This window comes from Physella acuta, unplaced genomic scaffold (assembly GCF_028476545.2).
Source record: "Physella acuta isolate Inbredline_101_S28 unplaced genomic scaffold, ASM2847654v3 ptg000079l, whole genome shotgun sequence".
NCBI lineage: Eukaryota > Metazoa > Mollusca > Gastropoda > Physidae > Physella > Physella acuta.
Window position 1 is genome coordinate 2,947,470 of NW_026731599.1, and position 27,083 is coordinate 2,974,552.

A 27,083-nucleotide genomic window follows, 5' to 3' on the forward strand; every position below is an offset into this window, starting at 1 on the left:
CATATCCAGGAAACAGAATAGACCTAGAATCTAGATCTACATCTATAAATACATACTAAATTCTAAACCGATTTCCCCCCCATTATCCATTGATAATAATTGATATTCATGCTATGCTGATGTCAAACCCGCAACTAAAGCCGCGTATCGTTCGTTCTGTCTAAATAAACCACCAACCTGCTTTCCGCCAACTCACTTTAAATAATTCTACTCGAAATTTGTGCCACTCAGTATTGGATTATGGGATAGATTCTAGTAAACACAGCTTCGCACAATCACGGAAATATACAAGTGCTTTAAGCCCAATAATATTAATTTTGAACTAGACATAGTTAACCAAACAGAAGTAAATCATACTTACTTATTATAGTATAGATCTAGATCTAGATCTAGGTCTAAAATAGAAGGTTTAATTGTGAAGTGAAAGGCCTTGAAAGAAAAAATAACTGATCGTAAATCTAGATTTAGATCTAGATCTAGATCTATATAATATATAAAATATAATAAATTAAATTAAATTTTAACAAAATTAAAACTAGAGACTTGGTTTGATTAGATTAGATCTATTATTAATAGCAGAGTTTCTTCCAGGCATCTCTTCGGGGGGGGGGGGGGGCTTAGCCCCCCCGAAATTTTTTTACCGCCCCCCCCCCCCCCGAACGAAATGAAATTTACAAAATTTATATAGAAAATATATACTTTTAACAGTGTCCGCCCCCCCCCCGAAGAAAGTTTACCGCCCCCCCCCCCGAAGATTTCAAGTGCCCCCCCCCCGGGGAAAAAAGTCTGGAAGAAACACTGATTAATAGTAGTCTAGTATTTATTTTAATCTTTAGAATAATTAGACTTATAACTCGACCATTTAAACCTGAGTAATTTCTGATAAAGAGTAGCAGGCTACAGAGTTTCTTACCAGAGGCGTAGCGAGGGGCGGGGGGGGGGGGCGGGGGGGGGGGGACATATGTCCCCGGGCGCCGACCTTAGGGGGGCGCCAAATTGAAAGTTTGAGGGGGGGTGCAAATGAAAAAAGTTCGAGGGGGGGTGCAAATCGAAAGTTTGAGGGGGGGGGGGGTGCAAATGAAAAGTTTCGAGGGGGGTGTGCAAATCGAAAGTTTGAGAGGGGGGGTGCAAATGAAAAGTTCGAGGGGGGGGGCGCAAATCGAAAGTTTGTCCCCGGGCGCCGGGAGGGGTCGCTACGCCTCTGTTTCTTACAGGCATCTCTTTGAAGAAAGTCTATCGCCCCCCCCCCCCCCCCAATCGAACGAAATGTAATTTATATAGAAAATATATACTTTTACCTGTGTCCGCCCCTTCTGGAATGCTGACAAATATAAGCGCTTTGTTGTCTCTTTCTAGTTTTTTTTCAAGCCGACCCCCCACCCCACCCCTCTTTCTTAGCCTCGCAAGTATTGAGTAGATAAATTTTATCGTTTATGAACTACTTTCTAACCGTACATTCACCACTTCAGCACATTTTGTAAGACACTAGACAGCACTAGTTGCGCCTGGGCCGTCGCCGAGGGATTTGGTGTGTCTCGTTGGTATATATAGTGTGGACAAAGCCGCGCCCCAACAACTAAGATCCAAGAAATGAACTGCCGACATTGTTCACATTGAATTAAACTTCTGGAAAACAGGGCACACGTCTAAAAATACGCGATTGGTAACGTTTTGATAAAAACCTCATAAACATTGGCGTCAGTTTGGTGTGTTGAACTAGATTTAGAGAGTCCGTGCTTCTCACTTGGAAAACTGAATGGGGCCAGCTCGCGTGTTGGAAAACCTCTGATTTATTCGTGTGCCAGATAAAAAAACATGTTTCCATAAGAACTCGAGTAGATTAAAAAATATTAGAGCGACCCTTGTTTTCCTTATTCATAAAGATTCTTCGGGGGGGGGGGGGGGCTTTTTTCTAGTTCCACCACTGCTCTGCAGCCTTACACCACGATATTATGTTTGCCCTTTCTTTCTAATTCACGTTAGATGAGCTTCGACCCCCCCCCCCCCCCCCAAGGGATGCCTGAAATAAACTCTGTGACCAACTTTCTTTCTCAAATATAAATTGACCTGGGTCAACTTTCTCTGAGCTGATTAATGTGTATTACAGTTTACAAAAAGTGCTAAACAGCAAAATAACAGAAAGATTATCGGTTAAAATAAAACAACACGTTTCTGTGCCCCACCCCCAGCTAGTCACACACCATCGCAAAAAATCCGACCCCTCCCCATTCCAATAGGTATGTGACGTCATTTATGTACTACTCTATACTTTAATAAACACCTTTACTAATGTAATGGATTATATAGTTAGTTTTGCCCAGCAAAACCAAAGGAAAAGTCAATATTACAAGCTTTTATTTAACTCACTTCCTCGACAGTCTGTCTGTCTGTCTAGACGGAAACGCAGGAGTGAAAATTCGGACAGTTCTACTTGACCGATACAATTCACAGTTGGCACGTGGGTCAAGACATGAAGACAATGCAATCTGAAACTAAATTTGACTTAATTGGATGCCTAATTAATTTTTTATGAATTAATAAAAATTTGGACCGAATTAGTAGGCATGTCTAGCCAACCACACCACACGCGTCATCACCTTCAATAGCTGCGCCATCACGTAATGGCTGCGTTCAAAAACCATTGCGCGCCTACTGAACGTGATGTTCAGTAGGCGCGCAATGGTTTTTAGTCATGTAACTCTATTGTAAATAAAACATGTAAAGTACTGAAAAAAAAATTCATAAAAAACGTTTTAATAACAAGCTTTTATGTAATGATGCACTAAAAAGTAGAAAATAAATTATAGACTACTATTTAAATAACTATAAAGAAAAGCGTGGGTGTCTTCCTTAACATTAGTAAAGGTATCCAATAGATACTAAAGTGACCCACGCTTTTCTTTATAGTTATTTAAATAGTAGTCTATAATTTATTTTCTACTTTTTAGTGCATCATTACATAAAAGCTTGTTATTAAAACGTTTTTTATGAATTTTTTTTTAAGAAATACTTTTAGGTCAGTAAAAAAAATTGGTAGAATTAGATCTAGATATATTATAGTTAGTCAATTTGGAACTTTAAATATTAATAGAGTCTAGGGATCATCGATAAATGAAGTCACGCTTTTTTGGACGATTTTTTACTTCCCCCCTCCCCTCCGTCACACGTCGTCACAAAAAGCCTAAATATCGGGAGCCCATTTGTCGGGAGCCTATATGTCGCAAGTCAATATGACGGGAGCCCATTTGACGGGAGCCAATAAGTCGGGGCCCTTTTGACGGGGCCCTTTTGACGGGGCTATTTTGACTGGGTCGTTTTGTCGGGGGTCGATTTTTCAAATTAACGGGGCCGTTTTGACGGGGCCGATTTGTCCCGGGCCGTTTTGACAGGGCACCCCTAGAAAACACCAAGGCCCCTCTCTTCCTCTCTAGGCATTTCCCGACCACCCCCACCCCCAAATGGTCTGGTGAGCTGTGTTTCACATTGGGGGAAAGGAGGCCTATCTATAATATAAGCGACCAAATAGTGTGTCAGTCCTTCCTTCCTTCTGTCATAGGCTTGATTTTGGAATAATAAAAGTAAACATCGCACCATGCAGTGCTTTACATTGCATTGCAGTGTCTTATTATAAATGATAGAGTTGTGTTGTGGCTGTGTTGTGGTCGTGGTTGTGTTGTGGTTGTGTTGTGGCTGTATTGTGGTTGTGTTGCGGTTGTGTTTTTGTTTGTTTTTTTATGCTGGAAAGGCTCTATTTGGGCGCAGGCGCCTAGGAAAGCGTGTTGTTCGGTGGTGATTCTAATGTTGTGGATTTGTTGTGGTTGTGTTGTGGTTGTGTTGTGGCTATGTTGTGGTTGTGTTGTAGTTGTGGCTGTGGTTGTGTTTTTTTTGTTTTGTTCTGTTCCCAAGTTGGTACTTTTAAAAAAAGATTTATGGAGCACGGGTATGCAGCTAGTCTATAATATAAGCGGCCAAGTAGCGTGACAGTCCTTCGCACCATGCAGTGCTTTTCAAAGCATCGCAGTGTCTTATCATAAGTAATAGAGTAGGGTTTGTTTATATAACGACATACAGTTATTTTATAGTTGCCACTGTTTTTACTCTTTTGCATAACGTAAAGAAAATATTAAATACACGCACATTGCTAAAACATATTAAAAGGATCAATGTCAAATATTATTTTCGTTTATATTCCTAGAAAAAGTGGATACATTTTAATATAATAATAACTGTAGGGTAGAAAAATCAATTTAATTTAACTCTTTTTTTCTAATTTTGACAAGAGGTAAATTAAAAATAAATTAAACTCATGCTAATAAAAAATGTGAATGCAAATCTACGGACGTCCTAGAAGGAATTAGTGTTGCAATAATATAACTAGCAAAATGTGAATGCAAATTATGCGGATGTGTAAGAGGAAATTATTGTTAGAAAATTATAATTAGCATGGATTGATAAAAGGCAATCTTTTATTTATTTTATTCACTGAACGTACTGTTTACTACTTATAATTTTTATTCAACTATTGCGCACTATTATAGACGCGTCATCACGTTCATTGGGTGCGCAATGGTTTTAGTTATGAAACTCTATTGTAAATTTTTAAAATTTAACATACTGAAAATAAACAGGGAGTGATCTCCCCTAAACTTTCTCGAATATTCTTATATAAAATAACAGGGGATGGGAACTCGGGCTATAGACATGATTTTTAATCCATTTAAAATACTTGAAGTTTTAAAAATAGAATAAAATCTCGTAGACAAATTAATTGCACACCAAGTGAACGCGAATAAAAAAGCGCATAATAGTGCGCAATATTATTAGTACTTTTAAAATTTACATTAGTTTTTTGAGAAATCGGAAGTAGCGTAAATAAGTACTTCCGGTCAACGAAAAATTCTCAAAATTTGACAGAAGGTAGAGAATTAGATCTTTTACTTACATGTGAAATTTCATTTATCTACCTGAAATAGTACTCAAGTTATAGGCTTTTGAAAAATTCAAAGTAGAAAAAGTACCACTTCCGGTTATCCGAAATCGCTCAAAAGTTGATACGGATCTACGATTTTGATAAAATACTTGTATATGAAATTTCATCAACCTAGCTGTAACGGTACTCAAGTTATCGTGTTTACACACGGACACACACACACACAGACACACAGACATACGGACAAGATTGCAAAATTATGTTTTTCCGTATCAGTGAGATGTAAAACGTCGAGATTTGCAAAAATCTCGATTTTTTTTTTTTGCACGATTACAAGACTTTCTCTATACTTCGTATATACGAGAAAGTAAAAAAAGCGTGAATTGATAAAGTGCAATATGGTAGGTAAAACACGGATATTTTAAATACTGCCTATTATTTATTGTATACACTGAATGTACTGTTTACTAATTATTATTCCATCTTTCGGTTTGCGTACAAGCTGGGGGTTTTATAGTCGTTCACTGAATCAGGCGCGTCCGCCGGTGCTCGGGCAGGGTGCGATTTGGCGCTACGGGCTAGACTATGAGCACTATGCGTTTATTTTTGTATTTAAGTTGTGTTTAAGTTATGAGTGTTGTGTTTATATTTTCATTTGTATTTTTATTTGCGTTTGTTTTTTTTCTTTTGTGTTAATGTGTTGCGTTTGTGTTTTCGTTTGTATTTGCATTGTGTTTATGTTTTCTTTGTTTTCTTTTGGATTTGTGTTTTCTTATGGGTTTGTTTTTACTTTTGGGTTTGTGTTTTGTAGTTTTGTGTTGTTCTGTTCCTAAGTTGGTATATTTAAAAAAAGTTTTACCGTGGCGGAGCACGGGTATGCAGCTAGTAGGCCTATATATATATATATATATATATATATATATATATATATATATATATATATATATATATATATATATATATATATATATATATATATATATATATATATATATATATATATATATATATACAAACACACAAATACGTACATAGGAAACTCATTACTGGCCTGTTCGTGTTTTGAAAAAAAAAATGTTTATTACAATTAAAACAAATTACAACATCATGTTATATTCTATCTGTGCTATTAGACCATAGAATATAAAACATGAAAGCTTTATATAAGTAATAGTGTCTCGTGTTATGTTTATTTTAATGATTTTTTTGTATTTATATTATTAATTTTAAATATATTTCCTTTTTATATAATGTCAGTATATAATGTCATTCTTTAGTAAGTACTTTATAAAAAAATAATAGTTAAGAGAAGTAATTGCTTTTTAATTTGTTTAGTACGAATCTATTAAAAGGAGCTTATGAGCACACATATTTGACTATTTAGAAAAGGGAAATAAGTCACGGAAGTGGTTTGAACGTTTGTTTATCTTTGATAAGCTTGATTGTAGGAGAAAGAGGACTCGGCTTTCACAGTGGTTTAAAAACAAAGGGAAAAAGTATATACAAGAGCTTGGGTTGGTGTCTATAGAATACAGATAATCCAACCGCAGCTACCCGTAATCTTTTTTTACAAAACAACCATAAGTAAAAAATGCAAGATTTTTTTTTTTTTACTATAATTTTTTTTATGGTCGGCAGTGAGCCCCAAAAATGGCGTGCCCCCCCCCCCACATTGCGGGGTCTGGCGGCACTGTAGTTCCGCCCCTGTGGGCTATTGAAATCAATTACTAAGTCGACACAGAGACATTGTCCGGCGGAGTGATCACCAGTGTTTCTTCCAGACTTTTTTCTCCGGGAGGGGGGGGGGGGGGGGCTTGATATTTTCGGGGGGGGGGGCGGTCAACATTTTTCGGGGGGGGGCGGACACTGGTAAAAGTGTATGTTTACTATATACATTTCATTTCGTTCGGGGGGGGGGGGCGGTAGACTTTCTTGGGGGGGGGGGGAAGCCGCCCCCCCCCCGCCGAAGAGATACCTGGAAGAAACTCTGGGGATCACCCGGAGCGCCCCGGGCTCCCACATGAGTACTATTAATATTATGACGCCTACTTTAGTTATAGAGAACACGCTACACTAGAGACACGGTGGGCCATTACATTTGTTGACTATATCGAACTAGGGGTAGTGACATAGCGCCTTGCGACTTCCCTGACACCTTGGAGATCGCCTTAACAGTAGTTCTACCCAGTGGCGGAACTAGAAAAATTGGGCCACCCCGCAAAAAATTTTGTTGGGCCCCATAGTTATTTTAATATATATATATATATATATATATATATATATATATATATATATATATATATATATGTAACGAGCGAACAGTTACCCTGCTCGCAACGCCACATGTTACGAGACTATTTGCCTGTAGTGCCAAATGTAACGAGTTTAACCACTCATGCTACACAACATCGACTACAGTAGAAAGACTCGAAGATGCAGGTTCGCTATTGATCCTTTTATTACATGAATCAAGAAATGCTTCAATATAACACAATGAATCAACAGGAATGCTTCACAATAATAGTCTGAATCAACTGACCCCTAACAGTCCTCACTAGGCTTCATATAACTGAATCCACATGTCTATTGTCCTTCTTAACACAATATAACCAACTTGATATGTCACACAGACTGACTGATCTAAAGCGAGCGATGAAGAGAGCGAGCGATCGAAAAGGGAAGAGAGCGAGTTCAGTCGTCCCCTCCTATTTATCCCTTGTATTCGTGCTCGTCTTCGTACTTGTATTCCTCCGTAATCGATACTTGTACTCGATGTCTCCGACTACTAGTTGCGCAGTTCTAACGTACAGTCCGTTTAATAAACATCTGCATCCTATCAATCAAAGTTGACAGGCCGTCTGAATCCCCTCGTACCGTTTCCCAAAATAGCACGCGTTGGCTTTGAGATTGTTATCAGTCCGATCCAATAAGCCACCTGCCATCAGTTGCATCAGACTGTATAGTGCGTCTCGGCTTATCGTTCGTTATCAGTTTGCATCAGATTTGTAACTAGTAGCTAGGCCTACCCTAGTTACATCCACCCCTGCCTTTTTTTGTGTGTTTTCAACCACAAACAACGCCTGGCAGGTGCACTCCTCCAAAGTCAATCGCACAATCGTAAAAAAATTTTTATTGTTCCACTCACTGTCCACGTCGTCCCATTCGTATACGATTGACAGTTATACCTATTTCACATATCAACTGTGTCTACATCATCTTCCTGAGACACAAAACAGTTCTAGAATTCACATCCACCCTTTTCGTTTGGTGCCTTCACCAGTTTACTTTTATAGCTTTTTGAACCGTCTGTTCTCATACCAGCGCGACCATGAAAGACTTGATGGTTGCTGACAAAAAATTTCGTCTTCCTTCTGTTCCTCAAACTTCTCCGCGGACCACTTATCTGATGGTCTACTGTCTCTCTGCTTCTGGAAGGAACGGGATCCTCTTTGTTGCCGTTATCCTCCACTTGTGTATCGCGGTTGTTCTGTTGATGGTGATATGGTTCCGGGATGGGTATGTGAATTTCCGTTGTAACTTCCGGTTCCCTAATTGTCTTGGATTTCCTTGTGTGTAACTGCTCTTCTTGCCTATTCCAATATTTCTTTAATTGAGCAATATTCGCCCACCGATCCGGTTTGGCGTGATCGATGGGTCTTATCTTAAAGGGGCCACCTGCTACTTTAGGCATCTCCACGACTTGCCATATCTCCTGTCCCCAGAGATCGTGGATTTTGTTTCTGCCTAACGGGTGGCTACGCAGTAATACCCTGTCATTCAGTTTGAGTGGCGGGTCCTTTGTCTGTACCGGCGGTTCCCTTCGCCGTGCTTCATGTTCTAGTCTTTCCTGTACTACCCTGTACATTTCTCTAATTCTTCTCATATGTTCATTCACATATTCCAGTGCGGTGTATGAGCCAGTCATACTCTCCCTTTTTCCTAGGAACAAATCAAGAGGGAGTCGAGCCTCCCGTCCGAACAGCAACATGTGTGGCGCAAAGCCGGTTGTGGCATGGGGTGTGCAGTTGTATAGATATACCAACTCTGGGAGAAAATCAGGCCAACGTTTTTTCTGTTCAGGTTCTAGCGTACGCAGCAAATCATGCATGCTGCGGTTGAACCGTTCACACTGTCCGTTTCCTTTCGGATTAAATGTGGTTGTTCTAGATTTGTTGATCCCGTAGTGGCTGCACAGTTGGTTAATTACTTCTGACTCGAAAGCCCTTCCTTGGTCAGAGTGTAATTGTCTTGGTATGCCATATTTGATGAACCAATGTTCTATTAAGACCTTCGCCACTGTTTTGGCAGTCTGATCTCGTGTGGGCACCGCCACAGTCCATTTGGTGAAAACATCAGTCATTACCAACACATGTTCCGTCCCATCCGATGATTGCTCCAACGACGTAAAGTCCATAGCCACAATCTCTAGTGGTTTTGTCGCTAATAGGTGTCCCGATGGCTGTCTCATTTTGACAACTGGCATTTTCGCATGCTGACACCTCACACAAGCCTCACAATGGCGTTTGACCTCCATTTCCATATTGGGCCAGTAACACCTCCGTCGTAATATTTTGTGCGTCCTGTCCTGCCCCTGGTGTCCTGCCCTGTCATGTGCCAACCTTAGCACTTCTTCTCGTAATTGTCCAGGCACCACCACCTGGTGTATTGTCCCATCAATTTGGTCATGAATTCTCCGCATGAGAACACCATCCTGTATACTGAGACGGTCCCACTGACTCAGTATTTTCTTTGTTTCTCGACCAAATTGTTCTCTTTCCCTTCTTCCTGGGAATTTTTGTTCCTGGACGTACTTCAATAGCGGTTGTAAGCCACTATCCGTTCTCTGGGCATCTCTTATCTTTTTGTGATTAAGGCAATTAAAATCACTACTGTCCATATGTCCGGGCTCTGTGGATATGTGCTCCACCCCGGTCTGCCCGTTTTGCATCACCTGCACCCCATGAGGGATATCTGTTGACGCTCTGACCTCACATATTCCTGTCAGCGTTTCTTCCTCATCACCCGGTCTCTCGTAAGGATTCCTTGATAAGGCGTCCGCATTGCCATTGGACCGCCCCGGGCGATATTTTATCTCTAGGTCAAAGAGTGCCAATTCTGCTGCCCATCGCTGTTCGATGGATCCCAACTTTGCTGTCTTTAGGTGACTCAAGGGGTTATTGTCAGTGTATACCACACATTTAGCACCTAATAGATAGTCCCTGAATTTTTCAGTCACAGCCCATTTTAATGTCAAAAGTTCTAGTTTCATGGCGCTGTAATTTGTCATGTTCTTCTCTGATCCCTTCAGAGCTCGACTGGCATACGCAATAACCCTGAAGCCTTGCTTTTGTTGTTGTGATAGCACAGCTCCCAGACCTTTAGAGCTGGCGTCGATTTCTAACCGAAATGGTTTGTCAAAGTCCGCGTATCCCAATATCGGCGCCTCTGTCAAAGCCTTTTTCAAGAGCTTAAACGAGTTCAGGCAATCATCAGTCCATAATTCACCTATCCGGTGTGTTTTGCCTTTCTTTTTCTCCTTACTGTGTTTCTTTGTCATTTTGTTTACCAAGTCATGCAATGGTGCGGCAATTTTTGCAAAACCAGGCACAAATTTTCTATAATAGGAAGCAAAACCCAAGAATGACCTGACCTCTACCGTAGTTGTTGGTTGTTTCCATTCTTTAACAGCTGCAATTTTATCTGGGTCAGTGGCGATGCCATCCGACGAAATCACATAACCCAAAAAATGTACCGATTTCAGACCAAAGCAGCATTTGTCTGGGTTCAGCTTTACTCCTATCTCCCTAAGACGGAGAAACACTTGTTCTAATCTTTTTAGATGGTCCTCCCAAGTTTTTGAGTAAACTAGAATATCATCCAAGTACACCAACATTATTTGAAATAGAAAGTCACTCATAGCACTCTGCATTACTCGCTGGAATGTAGCAGGTGCATTAGTCAAACCAAACGGCATACGGGTCCACTCGTACAGTCCCAGTGGAGAAATAAATGCAGTTTTATGTTGATCGTTGGGGTGCATGGCCACTTGGTGGTAGCCACTAGCCAAATCCAAGGTAGAAAAAAATCTTGCTCCCCCCAACGCATCAAGACATTCATCAATACGAGGCAAGGGGAATGCATCCCTTCTTGTGATATTGTTCAATTTCCGGTAATCACAACACAGTCTTATCTCCCCTGACTTCTTTTTTACCACTACTATCGGTGCCGCATACGGGCTTGTACTGGTTGTAATAATTCCCTTTTTTAGTAGATCATTCAGGTGTGCTTTCACCGCCGAGTAGTGACTTGGCGGTAATCTTCGGTAGGGTTGCGCCACCGGCTTGTCTTGTAGTAAGGGTATCTGGTGTTTGATTACTTCCGTGTACCCCAAATCACCCTCATACGAGGCAAATATATCACTGTATTTATTCAGCAATTCATTTAGTTTTGGGTCCTCAGTTTCCGGGAATGTATATGATCGGCCATCCTCTTTCTTCACCTCGGCCGTCACATTGACCGACCTAATTGTTACTTCATTACTGCTGGTATTGCTCAGTTCGATGCACTGTGCCGACCTTAGTACCTCGACGTTCTGTGGTACTCCTACCAGAGTATTAGGCGGTATAAAAATTTCCTCATCCAAAACATTAGCTACCAACCCTTGAACTAGTCCGTTTTCCGCTGATGTGTATGTCCGCAGTAACACGACGCCTGCCCTCAGTGCGGCGCCACATGGTTCTATCATCACATCACCATTCACGCTTCTATCACCAATTTGTAATGTGATTGCCTTGACCGTGTTTGCCGGGACTGCTGTCCTTCCTCTGGTCTTGGCAAACCTGGCCAACTTGGATCCCCGACCTGGTGTGGTCGATCCGACAATATTTGTAAGAAATTCTGGCAACTGGCCAAGAATATTCATGCCCAATAGGCAAGGTATATTTGACACATTTGTCTCTAGGTTGTGTTTCGTAACGAACACCCCAACCTGCTTCACCCTATGTCCCGACACCACGACATCTGCCAGAAAATAACCACAGTATGGAATGGTTAGTCCATTAGCTGCCGTTAGGCGCATGCATGTGTCAGACCTCAACCTATGGTCTTTTCCTTTCATCCATTTGGTGTAAAAATTTTCCGTGATTGTCGTCACCTGGGAGCCTGTATCCACAATTGCCTTCACCGCGATGTCCCCAATCGTAATCACCATTTCGGGACAGACTCCCATCATTTTGTTTCTTGGGCCATAACCTCGCCCCTCTGTAGCCTGACCCTGCCTTACAGAGGACGACCGTTTCCCTGGCAGTACCGTGCCATGTGTCCGGGTTGTGAACAGGACAAGCAAATTGGTCGACCGTCGGCCGTCCATTGGAGTGATGGCTTGGCAGGACGCGGCCGTCCAACCCGTCTCTGTTTTGTCCCGTTCTTTTCCTGATTCTCAGCTGTTGACCTGCTTTCTAACCTCTCCAAACGTTGGTCAACCTTATCTAGGTGGGCCAACAGTTGAGCCATCATGGTCTCCATCGTGTCGGCCCCTGTGGGTGGGGATTGTCTCTGTTCAGGCACAGAGACTTTGTCCACCGAACAGTTCGATTGGTCCTCATCCTCGGACCTGCGGATCGCTGAGTTCCTGACCTGAAGGAAGGTCAACTGCGGGTCTTTGTGGACCTCCTCTTTCAACTCTCTTCTTAGGATCGGGGTTGCTAGCCCCTCGATGAAATGGTCCCTCAGTAGGCGCACATCAATGTCAGGTGTTTTTACCTTTACCGAATCAAAGGCCCTGTTCATCCGGTGTGAGTACTCCATCACACTCTCCGCCATTCTCTGCCTTAAGCCTACGAACCCTGCCAGCAGTTGCGATCCCGACCGTCTCTCCCCAAAGGTCTCCATAATCAGATCCAGCACCTTATCCGGATCTGATTGGATGGTTTTATCATGGCATTTGACCTCTGCCCTAACCGTCTCTCCTATACTGCCCATCAGCAGTCTTAATCTTTCCTCTGGTGACATGCCTCTCGAGGCCCAGGCCGCTTTGACCTTTTCACTGAACCTGTTGGTTAAAGTTGGATCACCGTCCCCGTAAAATTTGTTAATGTGGGACTCTCTGGGTAGGACCACTATATGGGTCTGCTTCTCGTCCAGAGTAGACATTTTATTCCGTAAGTAAAACAAAAGAGTTCTTTCTTACCGTGTGTGTATGAAAAAATTTTCCTCGTTCCTCACTTTTCACAGTTCCTGAATGTCCGAATTCACACACACACTAAACACAGTTATGCACAAGGTTGACTATGGGTGCCTAAAGCGGCAAGTCTAGTTGAATTCATCCTGTCCGACGACGCCAATTGTAACGAGCGAACAGTTACCCTGCTCGCAACGCCACATGTTACGAGACTATTTGCCTGTAGTGCCAAATGTAACGAGTTTAACCACTCATGCTACACAACATCGACTACAGTAGAAAGACTCGAAGATGCAGGTTCGCTATTGATCCTTTTATTACATGAATCAAGAAATGCTTCAATATAACACAATGAATCAACAGGAATGCTTCACAATAATAGTCTGAATCAACTGACCCCTAACAGTCCTCACTAGGCTTCATATAACTGAATCCACATGTCTATTGTCCTTCTTAACACAATATAACCAACTTGATATGTCACACAGACTGACTGATCTAAAGCGAGCGATGAAGAGAGCGAGCGATCGAAAGGGGAAGAGAGCGAGTTCAGTCGTCCCCTCCTATTTATCCCTTGTATTCGTACTCGTCTTCGTACTTGTATTCCTCCGTAATCGATACTTGTACTCGATGTCTCCGACTACTAGTTGCGCAGTTCTAACGTACAGTCCGTTTAATAAACATCTGCATCCTATCAATCAAAGTTGACAGGCCGTCTGAATCCCCTCGTACCGTTTCCCAAAATAGCACGCGTTGGCTTTGAGATTGTTATCAGTCCGATCCAATAAGCCACCTGCCATCAGTTGCATCAGACTGTAATACTGCGTCTCGGCTTATCGTTCGTTATCAGTTTGCATCAGATTTGTAACTAGTAGCTAGGCCTACCCTAGTTACATATATATATATATATATATATATATATATATATATATATATATATATATATATATATATATATATATATAAACAATATTGGAAAATACGAACATAGAATACTCAATACTAGCTTGTTCGAAATTTGAAAATATAAAAAATTCTTAGTTTATATTTTCAATTAAAACATGATACATCAACACATATCATTTGTGTGAGTGCTATAGTCTGGTTTGAAATTCTCTATTTTAATGTCTGACATAATGTTTTTGTTAATTTGCATTCAAAAGAATATGAAGCACGAAAGCTTTGTATGTGTAATGGTTTCTCACCTTATGTTTATTTTAAAGTTTTTTTTGTATTTATATTATTAGTTTTTAATACATTTTCTTTTTATTCAATGTCATTCTTTATTATGTTTTTTTTAAATAATAATTAAGAGAAGTAATTGCTTTTTAATTTGTTTAGTGCAAATCTATTTAAAGTTTCTTAAAAAACACACATATTTGACTTTCTAAAAAAGGGAAATAAGTCATGGAAGTGGTTTGATCGATTGCCTATCTTTCACACTACAGCTCAGGAATATTTTTTTTGTTACGCAACAGCATGTGTTAACTACTGTATAACATCACTACTGTAGTAGATCTGTTTGTTATATACAAAAGCTTTTACCGTCAAGTAAAAAATGCAAGAAAATTATTTCTTTAACTATAAAAAATTTATTATGGTCGGCTATGGGCCCCTAAATGGTGTGGGCCCCCCCGCATTGCGGGGTCTGGCGGCACTGTAGTTCCGCCCCTGGTTCTACCTCACTATTGCGGTGAGTGATTCACGTATATCCAAAGCTTTATACTACAGCACGCGGCCTGCGGTGTCTGGGCTGTAGTGTGGGTGAAACCGAGCCTCAACAACAACTAAGATGTAAGAAATATAGCGCCGGGATTGTTCACATTTGTATAACGAAGTTTTAGAAAACAAGGACAAACGTCTAAAAATACACGATTGGTAACGTGTTAATGAAACCCTTTAACATCTTGCATCACTTTTTTGTGGATGACTTTTACAGATCGCATACATGCTCGACGGGATTGGCGCATATTTACAAAACAGCGCACAGTGACCTGGTTTTTCTTGTCATCCATGTTCGTTGGTTTGGCTTATGTGTTGTCTTGATGGGACAGGGATCAACACGTTACAAACTTTAGTAGCTGATTTAAAAAGGCTATTTAATAGTTTTTTTTAAATAAAAGTATTTTATTCTTTGATTTCAAACCAGATCTTTTTTACTAGATATACAATGTATAACTATACTATACTATTGAACTTGATATTGAACCCTCAACCACCTTACGATCTTTCCGAAACGCAACCGCTCGACCACATTGTGTAGTTAGTTTTGTCAATTTCGTATCTTCTGCCGACCAGCCTAGAGGGTGGAGGCAGAAGCTTTTTTCCGATTAGTCGCTTATTAAACTAAACTGCCTGTAGTTTCTTTGATATAATTATTCGAATTTAGGATTAGATCGGAACTTTTAATCTAAGATTATTTAGTGAATTTTAGCAAAAGACCAGGGACTCTTTTTTTCACACGTAAGCTAGGGTGCTAACTTAAGATACACAAAAGAGAAACGATTTATCGTCGTTATCCGACCAGTAGAGTTACAAGGAGGTGCGGACACTTTGCTATTTTTGGTGTGGGGGGGGGGGGGGGGTGTCAACAAACTAGGTCAACATTAAGTATCAATTAATTTGCATTAAACTATACTATTCTTATATTCTTCTTATATATTAGGCCTATATAAACGCGAAATAACGGCTAAAATTCAGTTTCTAACATTTAAAAATGCAAAAGTGTGTTGTCCCACTGTATCACTCCCCCACGTCGTTTATCAATGACACCTAATTTTTATTCAATCATTATATTGCATAACTTTCCCATCCCGTCATTTTAACAAGTAGCATATTTTTGTACAATATTATTTATTTAATAATTCTCAACTACACATACTTTTTTATAAATTGAGTTTTCGTTACTTAGTATAATCTTTCCGGAATTATGTGTGTTAGACTAATATTGTTTACAAATGGCGGATACGGTGAACTAGCAACACATAACCAGCATTTTAAAAAATATAGATTTATTCAAAATAGTCATTCTTTTAAGCTTAAAAGTAATATCCACTAATTTTTCTTTAGGTAATTTATTTCTTTTATTGGCTGCTTTTTTCTAACACCACTAGACTTACTAGATCTTGAATTCCAGATTATTATAGATCTAGTTTTATTTAATAATAAAATATAAATTAATAAGTTATGATGGGTATTGATTGGGTAATCTATCGTTTTAGGTACGTAAAATCGCCCGCGAGTAGTAATGTGAAAAACAGGTGACTCTTTACTAGTCTTTACATTTTAATAATTATTTCACATTTTGAGGAGGATTTATGTTTTGAAAAATACAAAAATGTTTCCTTGTTTCATATGTACCTGTTTTTAAACAATTGAATTAAAACTTTTCAGTAATAAATGAAGACCAGCGATGTTTCCAACAGATGCAACCATGCTTATTTACTATAGCAGCCATCTTGTTAAAGTTTTATTTTTATAGACTTATAGCGCGAGATTCAGGCGGAAGTCACTCTATTTTACAAATGGCTGCTGTTTATATAGCAAATCTTGCTTGCAGACACTGCTGTTTAAAGTTAATTTCTGGCCTATATTGATATATTTAGCCATTGATTTAGGTTTATTAATCATTTATCTATAATATTTGACACAAACATATCACAATATACTTCTATTACAGCCTTGACAATGAGGTAACGTTTTCGTACATTAATAGCCGCGGGCGATTTTACGTACCCAAAACGATAGATTACCAAGTTATGTAATATGTCGGCCCTATTAATTATTAATTAACCGAGTTGACGAGAATCCTTCCATCAAAATCAAAGCAACCGTAAAAATAATAAAAACTAAAAACTTAGGCCTAAGCCTAAAAATAATTCAGAATTTAATATTTTTAGAATCAATGTTATATATTAATATTAAAGCTGGAAATCCAGAGAACTTTAAAATAATTTGTTGAGTTTAATTTTAAGGCTACATTAAATGTACATTTCTATTTATTTTCATTTTTCATCATGCCTCCTAAGTTATAACCCAGTGATGTGTATTGTCACCGGGTGTATGTTTCACTTTCGTAAAGAAAACACATTGATTTTCTGTACAGGAACCCCATGATCGATTTCTGACAGCCCCACATCATAGTTGTTTGTTTACAAAACTTTACAGATAAAGTTTTTAAATAACAATGCAAATTTAAACCACATGACCTAGTTCTGCCATTATTAAAAACATCAAATACATCCAATCTTTAGTAAAGTCTGAAGAAAACCAAACAGACTGGATTTTATAACCATATAAATTGTAACTACACTGTGCATGATTTTTTAAAATATGTAATAAAATATACATTAAATAAATAGGCCTCTCCAATACCTTTGAGAGTTTTCTTGCTCGGGTCCATTAGTCTAGATTAGGTAATCTCACAATATGGCATAGGAAATTATCTGGTAATTTTTGTTGAGTTTTGTTAATATTCGTTACTGTAAACCATAGTTTATTTGACCATTGAAATATATATATGAAGTCAAGTGCATTAAATTAATGTTTTCACTTAATTTTTTTGTTTGATTGACAGAAAATTAGCAACAATAATTAGCAAAACAGTATTTAAAATGCAACCAAAATCAATCTATGCAAATTTTAAAACATTATGTATTAAAAATAATATGGCGCCAAATAAAATATGGTTTACAGTATTTCTGATGGTTTCTGATTTTTACTGCTGTACCATTTCGGAATAATAACTGATGCTATATAGTGTGATTACCCTAGATTACTACTAGATCTCCTAGTCTAGATAACTAAGACCTAATCACCCTAATGGACCCAACCGAGAATAGCCTCGAAGTTATTTGAGAGGCCCATTAGCCATTAATTATTTTATAACTCATTCACAGTGTAATTAAAAATTAATATATTAATATAAAATCCTGACTTTTGGGTTGTTTTGGATCTGATAAAAGAGTGGATGTATTTAACATTTTAGTATTGTCTGTAATTAAACACACAAAAGGCAAAAGCAAATTGGTTTTTACATGGAAATGGCGACATAAATGAAGACATCCTGCTATTAGATAGGCTAGCATTAATTTTATCATACAAAATGCCAACAAAAATGGCAGAACTAGGTCATGTGGTTTAAAATAGCATATTTTTATTTAAAAACTTTATCTGCAAGTTGTGTAAACAAATAACTATGATCTGTTTGGCTGTCAGGAAATTGATCAAGGAGTTCCTGTACAGCCAATCAATGTTTGTCTTACAATAGTGAAACATCGGATCATAACTTAGGCTTGATGAAAATAAATAAAAATAGGCCTATAACCTTAAACTCAAAAAATTATTTTCAAGTTGTCTGAATTTGCAATTTTTATAACATTGATTCTAAATTTATTAAATGTCTGTAGGCCTATTATTTTCCGCTCAAGTTTTTATTTTTTATTATTTTAACGGCTGCAATGAAGTCAGAATATAAAAAAGTGTCAATAATACGATGGAAGGTTTCTCGTCAACTTGGTGGTGTCCATTTCAGCCTAATGTTTAAATTAAGTTATATTTATATTACATTATGCCTAACTTATTAATAGTACAATGGTAAAATAATGGCCTTTTTTTGGACTTAGGTATGGTTTAATTAAATTAAAATTTTAAAATGATTTTTATTTATTTTTTAAATAAATTTTTGGACACTAACCAAAATTCTGTTCTTTGAATAGTTCAATAGTAGCTGAGGTGGAAAAAAGAGTTGATAATAAATGGCACTACGTAGAACAAATCTTCCAGTGATCAACAGAGCACCTTATGATACTACTCATGAGTATAATGCCATCTCAGTAGGGAGCCCAAGACAGTTGGTGCCTGAACAGCGACAAATAGCAGAGATTGTACCAGTTAGAAATGACCTCCCTTCTCGCATTGATAACATAGAAGATAGACTTGCTATGCAGGAGCGCAATACACAGGTCATCCCTTGATAACATTTATAAATGACATCTATAACGTCTTAAAAAATATCTCTTAAGTCTTAAAATAACTGTCTTAATTATAAAGAGTATACGTTATGTTATTTCCAGGCTCTGATAGACAAAGCATTCAAAATTAAAGAAGATGTTATTGATAGTCTGAACTACACCCAAGGCACCTGGAATGAAGAAAAGCAGGCTAGAGTACTGTTGCAGGAACACATCCGAACTATCACAGCTGTGGTTAACAAGCTCAATGGAGATATTGCCGTTAGTTTTTTCTATAGCTATTCCTCTGTTTTGATTAGAACTTGTACTCAAGTCAACTTGTCTTTATTTGGTTTCATTCATATCAAAATTAAATTAAGACACAAAAATTAAAGGGAAAAAGAAATTTTTTAGCAAACCAGGCAAATATAACAGATCAAAAATATTGGCACTGATTTTTTCAGTCTCTGGAAAGTTCCATCAAAGCTCGTGATGCTGCACATGTTTCAACCAACAACGCAGTTAAAAACTTAGAAGTCCACCATGTCCAATCTCTGACAGATTTGCGAGGAAGAATTGTTCGCTGTGACAGTTCCATCTCTAAACTAAGTGCTGATGTGCGATCCTGTTTTGAGTCCATTAAACAGTTATCACATCAACAACAGGAAATACAAAGTAGGATGATGGACAGAATGCATGGTCTAGAAGCCCAGGTACTGACTGACAGAATTATCTTAGTGGGTCAGGTACTGACTGACAGAATTATCTTAGTGGGTCAGGTACTGACTGACAGAATTATATTAGTGGGTCATGTACTGACTGACAGAATTATCTTAGTGGGTCAGGTACTGACTGACAGAATTATCTTAGTGGGTCAGGTACTGACTGACAGAATTATCTTAGTGGGTCAGGTACTGACTGACAGAATTATCTTAGTGGGTCAGGTACTGACTGACAGAATTATCTTAGTGGGTCAGGTACTGACTGACAGAATTATCTTAGTGGGTCAGGTACTGACTGACAGAATTATCTTAGTGGGTCAGGTACTGACTGACAGAATTATCTTAGTGGGTCAGGTACTGACTGACAGAATTATATTAGTGGGTCAGGTACTGACTGACAGAATTATCTTAGTGGGTCATGTACTGACTGACAGAATTATCTTAGTGGGTCAGGTACTGACTGACAGAATTATCTTAGTGGGTCAGGTACTGACTGACAGAATTATCTTAGTGGGTCAGGTACTGACTGACAGAATTATCTTAGTGGGTCAGGTACTGACTGACAGAATTATCTTAGTGGGTCAGGTACTGACTGACAGAATTATCTTAGTGGGTCAGGTACTGACTGACAGAATTATCTTAGTGGGTCAGGTACTGACTGACAGAATTATCTTAGTGGGTCAGGTACTGACTGACAGAATTATCTTAGTGGGTCAGGTACTGACTGACAGAATTATCTTAGTGGGTCAGGTACATGCTAAATTAAATATCCTAAAACTGACGAGAGTACTTTAATTTTGTCTGTTTGGGTCATAAGATTTAGTTTTGGACTCTTGTTTTTTGCTAGCTTGTCACCTTAAACAGCAATATTGAAAGAAGTAATGGTGAGAGTCGCCTGAAGATTCAACATCTTGAAGGAGACACAAACACACAGATGTCGATGATTGATGCCAAAACACGCCAGTTAATTGAGGATTTGAAGGCTAATCTGGCCAGTACTCAAAGCACATTTGAAGCAGAGAGGGAGAGGCTGGAACAAAGACTGCTAGTTACCATTGAAAAAGTTGAAGGAAATAATGACCTTACTATAGTAGGTTTTTAATTGGAGTTATATTCATGTTATAAGTTTCCATACCTATTTATGTAGACAAATGCAATTAACTGTGTACATATGTTTTTATAAAATCAATTTATAAATACAATATACTAGTACATTGGCAACTTATTTTAATTATTTCTAATTTTTCAATTTAGGATAAAATAATGAAAAAAATTGATGATGGAAATTTTTTAACTGACTCTCGCATTACAAAACTGGAAGAAACTCTGCATGAATCCCGCTCATATACAGATAATTCTCAGTCTGTAAGTCCAGTTAGAAATATCTTGCTTTTTGTGTCTTGAAAATTTTCAGCTGTATTTAATTTAGACTTGATATAATGAATGTCACTTAACCTTGTCTTGTTGTATTCAACTGGTCAGAATGTCACTTAACCTTTTCTTGTTGTATTCAACTGGTCAGAATGTCACTTAACCATTTCTTGTTGTATTCAACTGGTCAGAATGTCACTTAACCTTGTCTTGTTGTATTCAACTGGTCAGAATGTCACTTAACCTTGTCTTGTTGTATTCAACTGGTCAGAATGTCACTTAACCTTGTCTTGTTGTATTCAACTGGTCAGAATGTCACTTAACCTTGTCTTGTTGTATTCAACTGGTCAGGATGTCACTTAACCTTGTCTTGTTGTATTCCATTAGTCTCTGGACAGCAAGCTTCTGTCCAAGCTAGACAAAACTGTCCAGAGACATTCAGAAGAAATAGCTAAGCTGAAGAAGGAGAGCCGTGAAGGTTTCTCTACAGTCCACGAGAGTATCAGCAACATGAAGACTGTCATGGAGGGCAAGAGGAAACTTCTGGAGGATCAGTTGAGGAAAGAGATAGGACAAATTCGTAAAATGGTGGTCCTGGTGTGAGGACCCTACAGGACCAGACTTCAGAGCTTCCATTTGTCAGTCTGTTGGTCACCAAGCAATGGTACATTTTTTTCAGCTTGTTTGCTTTTGGACTTAAATTTTATTTCAAAAAATGTAACTAAATCTGAAACAGCCACTGTCCTAATGATGATGGTTTCTTGTTGGCTTGTGACTTGAAACTACCAAACTTCTTACTTTTAGAGACTCAAATACAGATCTGATGAATGCCCATGTGTAGGTCTACACACATTTACAGAGGCAACAATGAAATGATTTGATTTTAAAAATAGCCACAGAAAGATCATTTTAATAATCAGAGCTGCTGTCTTGTTTGTATCTTCTGAAAGATGATTCTACTCAAATATTTTGATTCTACTCAAATATTTTGATTCTACTAAAATATTTTAATTCTACTCAAATATTTTGATTCTACTAAAATATTTTGATTCTACTAAAATATTTTGATTCTACTAAAATATTTTGTTTCTATTAAATTTTTTCTCGTATTTTTACTCATGTTTAAAAATTCCAACATGTGCCTGAAAAATGTTTTAAATTATGAATCTTACAAATATTTAAACAATCTATTTTTATAAAATCAGCATTAATTATCACTACAATAAATATGCATATATAATCTAAGCATTTTTTTTTTCACAAAAAAGAAAAGGATCAGTTAGAATTTTATGGAAGAGTATTGTTGGTGTAAATAAAATACATTTTTGTAAACATTGAAAAAAACCAACTAAACAAAGGAAGGCTCTTGCTAATTAGAATTAAACAAGCTCTACTTTTGCAAACAAAAATAAAGAAACAAACAAAATAGAAATATTTTAATTTTATTCACCTTATAATTTTTTGTTACAAGCAACACTTATAGTTCACTCGGAAAAAATATAATTGTTATGCATGAAAGCAAAAATATCAGCCTTTTGTATCTCACCTCTGTTACATGCTTGTGCTGGAGTTAATTAGTCTCACCATATTCTTTACCTTGTATTACTTGTATAGGGCTGGTAAGTAGGTCACCAACCAGTTCTATGGCTCAATAAAATCTGCATGAGCCATAGAACTGGTTGGTGACCTACTTACCAGCCCTATTGTAATGTGCACAAAAATTACATGAAATATTGACAGTTTTACACCTCAGTACTTCATCATATACAGAATGTAGGGGACTTCTTTTAATCAGGGAGAAATTCTAAATCTAGATTTATCAATATTTTGATATTATTTTGGTTTTTTACTCGTAATCAAGTAGGAAAAACTGGGCTTTGCAATTCTGTCTAGAATCTATATTATTGTGTGTGTGTGTGTCTGTGTCTGTGAACACAATACATTGTTACAGACAAAAAAACACATTAATTTTTAAGTACTAATGTTCCACGCTATTATACATGCATTGTTTGTTAATCGGTTGGTGCGCAGTTCTTTTTTTCATATAGAGATTCTATTCTATTTTAAAAAGTTTAAATAATTAAAAATCATGTCTATATTCCCAGAAGCCATCCCCGTAGTGTTATATAAGAACATTCAAGAAAGTTTAGGGGAGGTCACTCCCTCTTTATTTTAAATGCTTGTTACATTTATTTGCCAGTTTTAATTTTTTATTATACACTACCAGAAGTTTAATTTGCTTCTTTAACCATTGGTGTAACTTGTGGCATCTGTCAGTGTATACTTAATGTAGCTTGTGGCATCTGTCAGTGTATACTTAATGTTGCTTGTGGCATCTGTCAGTGTATACTAAATGTTGCTTGTGGCATCTGTCAGTGTATACTTAATGTTGCTTGTGGCATTTTTTGCTGGCGGAGATGGCACCAATGGAATTTGGAGTTGAGGTGGATGTGTTTGGCAGACTGAGAAACATTTTACATTCTTGTATTTTACATTCTTACTTTTTGTAACAACATGTATTCTTTGTTGTTGTGGGTTAGCTTTCATACAGGAACACGAGCAACAGTGGCAACTTGAAATGACAACTTTATTTACACTATGTACAGATAAATCCGTGGTACATCCATATTTGAAGATCAACTGATATAGGTACAAATAATAATCACGACTCCAAGTCATGGAGACATCTTACATTCACTGCCATCGTTCCAGTCCCAAGTCCTAGCACACAACCCCCGTTCACCTTTCGCTCTCTCTTTTATTCGGTCCATTCTCTCCCCTTACGTACATGAGCGATCTCACCCAAAAGCATGGAAAAACACATGACGATCGCTCAGACAGTCCTTCCGCTAGCCAGGTACTCTTCATTCATGCAACTTCATGTAAAACACAATAATATAAACATAGCTAATTATACAGTCTGTGACACGTCCCCCCTTCAAATAAAATTTTGTGTAACAAAATTTATAAATACAATATTGGTAGGGCAGGATCATGTGCCAGACAACAAAATTTTTTTTATATATCTCAAAAAACATGGAAAAATACATTCTTTGTAGACTAATGCACAAGCATTATGTGTAATATATTCAAATATGAGAAAGAAAAACATTTCAATTACCCAGTAATTGTAGTATAAACAAGACAAATGAGTTTAGTAAATTACCAAACTATAATACATCGTTGAAATTATCAAAGACTTAATTCAACTCATAATTTAAATAACTATATCCTACGTGGTAAAAAAAAACTTCCTTATCATCAAGGCATGTTCTTACGACGCATGAGTAATATACTTTGTTGTCTCCCCTAGTTGACCCATTTCAGTCATATCTAGGTCACAACACAATAACATTCTTGCCTTTCACAGATATTGACTAATACACAATACATCATTGAGACTTCCGTCTTATTGTTATGCGGAATAAATAGTCTCTAACTTTTACTTTATACATTATTCCCTGTTAATTAATAGTATAGAATAGGTTTAACATAATACAGTTTACATTCTTTAGATATAGTACACAATTTATGTTTACTCAAACACATTATTTGATATTTATATATTACAGTTACAGACTGTATAATATTAATAAACTGTCAATTGATAATTTATCTTAGCATCCTCTATAGCATGAGTAATCGTTCTTGTGTAGTTGACGATGACCTGTATGCCATCTCTCCCTCAAATTGTAGCTTTTAGCTGTGCTACCATAATCATTTCCTAGATTTCGTGTAACTTGTGTTACTTCATTTGTTTTAATATTCTCCTCTGGTTTCTGAACAACGTCAGTGGTTATCTTGCTTTGTGTATGTTGGTTTGGTTCATCAACCAACTCAATATAAATATTATGGCATTGCTTTGGCCTTTCATAATACATCTTGCTTCGGTATCTTTCATTAGAACATGATATATTCTTTCTTAAATTACTATATTTCCCACATGACTTTCTTTGTACATAATTGTTTCTTCTCTGATTTGCCAACCTATGCCAACATTGATTTTGGTAATGACCTGTTTTTCCGCAGTAAAAACATCTAGATTTTGGCTTCTTATAAACATGGTGACTGTATTCATAGTTTGCTAAATTTCTTTTTCTTTCATTCTGTGCATTAATGACATTAATGACATTCTTATTAACATGTTGACTGTATTCATAGTTTGCTAAATTTCTTTTACTTTCATTCTGTGCACCAATGACATTGTAGTTTCTAGTTACTGTTTCATCTTTCTTAACTTCCTTGTGCTTCTTTATTGATTCTAGTTCACACATAAATTTCTGTGTTAATTTCTCCATTTCTTTGTTAAATTTATTCTTGAGTTCTAGTATATCTTCTTTATAGTTTGACTCCAATTTTCGAAGTAAATCTTCAATAGGTACGTTCTCTTCATTGTGGCTTATTAAGTTCACTGATTCATTAATCATCATTAGTTTATCATGATTCCTGCCATTCTCCGATGGACTTATTAAATCATCACTGCCATTGACTGATGGGCTTATTAAATCATTTTGATTACTATTCTCTGATGGACTTATTTCTTTTTGACTGCCATTCTCTGATGGACTTACGATACAGCTTTCACTAATATTCTCGTGTACCTGCGTATCATTCAATAAAGAGTCAATCTTAAGACATTCTAATGTATCTGTCACCTTTAAATCATTATTAAGTTCACCCTCTGTTTTTTCCTTGGGTTTCAATTCTTCCTGGACTATGTTACTCTGTTCTTCATTCCAAAGGTTGCCAATATTTACTTCTTCAAGTTCTGCTTTAAATTCTATCTGTTCACTTTCTAATTTTGGTTCATTTGTGTCTGTTATAGCTTTCATTTCTAATAGTTCTTGTTCATATGCTAGTTCATGTAGGCCAACTTGTTTTTCCATAGTTTCAGCCCTTTTATCTGCTCTCTGTTTTCTGTTTCTTTTTTTCCGCTTTCCTTTTGGTTGTACAGTCTCTTCTACTTTATCTAATTCTGAAATGTCTTCTTCTTTATGCATGTCTGTAATAGCTCTTGATCTATTACACACTATTTCTATCATATCATCTAGTTCTCTCAATACATTTCCATGAGCTCGTCGGGGTTGTTCTGGTACTTCGTCCCATGCTTCTTTTGCTTCTTCTATGTCTTTTTCAAGTCGATTGGTTGCCCAGGCTATCTGCTTATTCATCTTCTTAATGCCTTGCGCCCTCGCTAGTGCTAGATATTCTTCAAAACATGACATTTTGATATATTTTCTATGACATAAAATATAAATTCATTAGTTGACAATAGATAAATGTTAATTAATTTACAATACCCTTTCTTGTATTCTGGCTTTGTTCAGTTGATTAGAGACATCTAGTAATCCAAGAAAAGTTCATAGTACATATAGGCCTATAGTACAAAAATAGTTCACTTTGTTGATTCCAAAAAGTTGAAAAAAATTCAAAATAGTTCTAGTAGCCTGTTACAGAGTAGAAATTTGTCCAGTTTTAGATAAGACATCTTTAGGAACAGTTTAGGAACAGTTACAAAAATAAACTTGATCTGCTAAATCCAAACAGTAGAAAAGAAACACTAAGACTTGATCGGCTAAATCCAAACAGAAAAAACACACAGACGATATTTACTCGACATTGGTGAGACAATATCGAAATAAGGTGATAAAAATTATCACGTTGATGACTTGACTTGAACAAGACGTCTGACTTGACTACAGCAACCCTTCTGACTTGAGTGTAGATAGATGACTTTCAAGAACTTGACGTACTTGGTAAACAGTGGAAGACCACTTCAAAAACGTTGAAAACTGCTTACAATGATAATGTGACAATTCTTGATCACTTGTAGTAACACTGTAACTTCGTTGACGATTTCAGACTTCAATATAATTTACCAATGTAACAACATCACTTCTTCAATTGCTTCTGACAATGTAACAGTAGAA

The 27,083-nt window shown here is 37.3% G+C and overlaps 2 protein-coding genes across 3 annotated transcripts in view; one reads left to right on the forward strand and one right to left on the reverse strand.

The window, feature by feature from the left end:
* LOC131955948 (ras GTPase-activating-like protein IQGAP1) overlaps positions 1-251 on the reverse strand; it is a 58,265-nt gene extending 58,014 nt beyond the window's left edge. Inside the window, exon 1 of the mRNA XM_059320273.1 lies at positions 178-251. The gene's annotated coding sequence lies outside the window, so the exon portion shown is untranslated. The remainder of the gene's footprint in view (positions 1-177) is intronic.
* Positions 245-23,652, forward strand: LOC131955954 (protein FAM81A). Of its 2 annotated transcripts, none has more exons than XM_059320293.1 (7): positions 245-346; positions 18,827-19,072; positions 19,184-19,342; positions 19,525-19,773; positions 20,630-20,872; positions 21,037-21,147; positions 21,541-23,652. In XM_059320293.1, exons 2-7 carry the CDS (start codon positions 18,866-18,868, stop codon positions 21,754-21,756), a joined length of 1,185 nt encoding a protein of 394 aa, XP_059176276.1. In that variant the 5' UTR covers positions 245-346; positions 18,827-18,865; the 3' UTR covers positions 21,757-23,652. The 2 variants fall into 2 exon arrangements, with proteins under 2 accessions (XP_059176276.1, XP_059176269.1); XM_059320286.1 differs by lacking the exon at positions 245-346 and adding an exon at positions 16,064-16,178.
* Positions 23,653-27,083: the final 3,431 nt, after the last annotated feature.

What these genes read in the sequence shown, in the direction of transcription:
- LOC131955954 (XM_059320293.1), top strand. Translation starts at nt 18,866, where the DNA reads ATGGCACTACGTAGAACAAATCTTCCAGTGATCAACAGAGCACCTTAT. An exon ending in TGCAGGAGCGCAATACACAG is followed by an intron (nt 19,073 to 19,183) that starts GTCATCCCTTGA and finishes TGTTATTTCCAG; the next exon opens with GCTCTGATAGACAAAGCATT. An exon ending in TGCATGGTCTAGAAGCCCAG is followed by an intron (nt 19,774 to 20,629) that starts GTACTGACTGAC and finishes GTTTTTTGCTAG; the next exon opens with CTTGTCACCTTAAACAGCAA.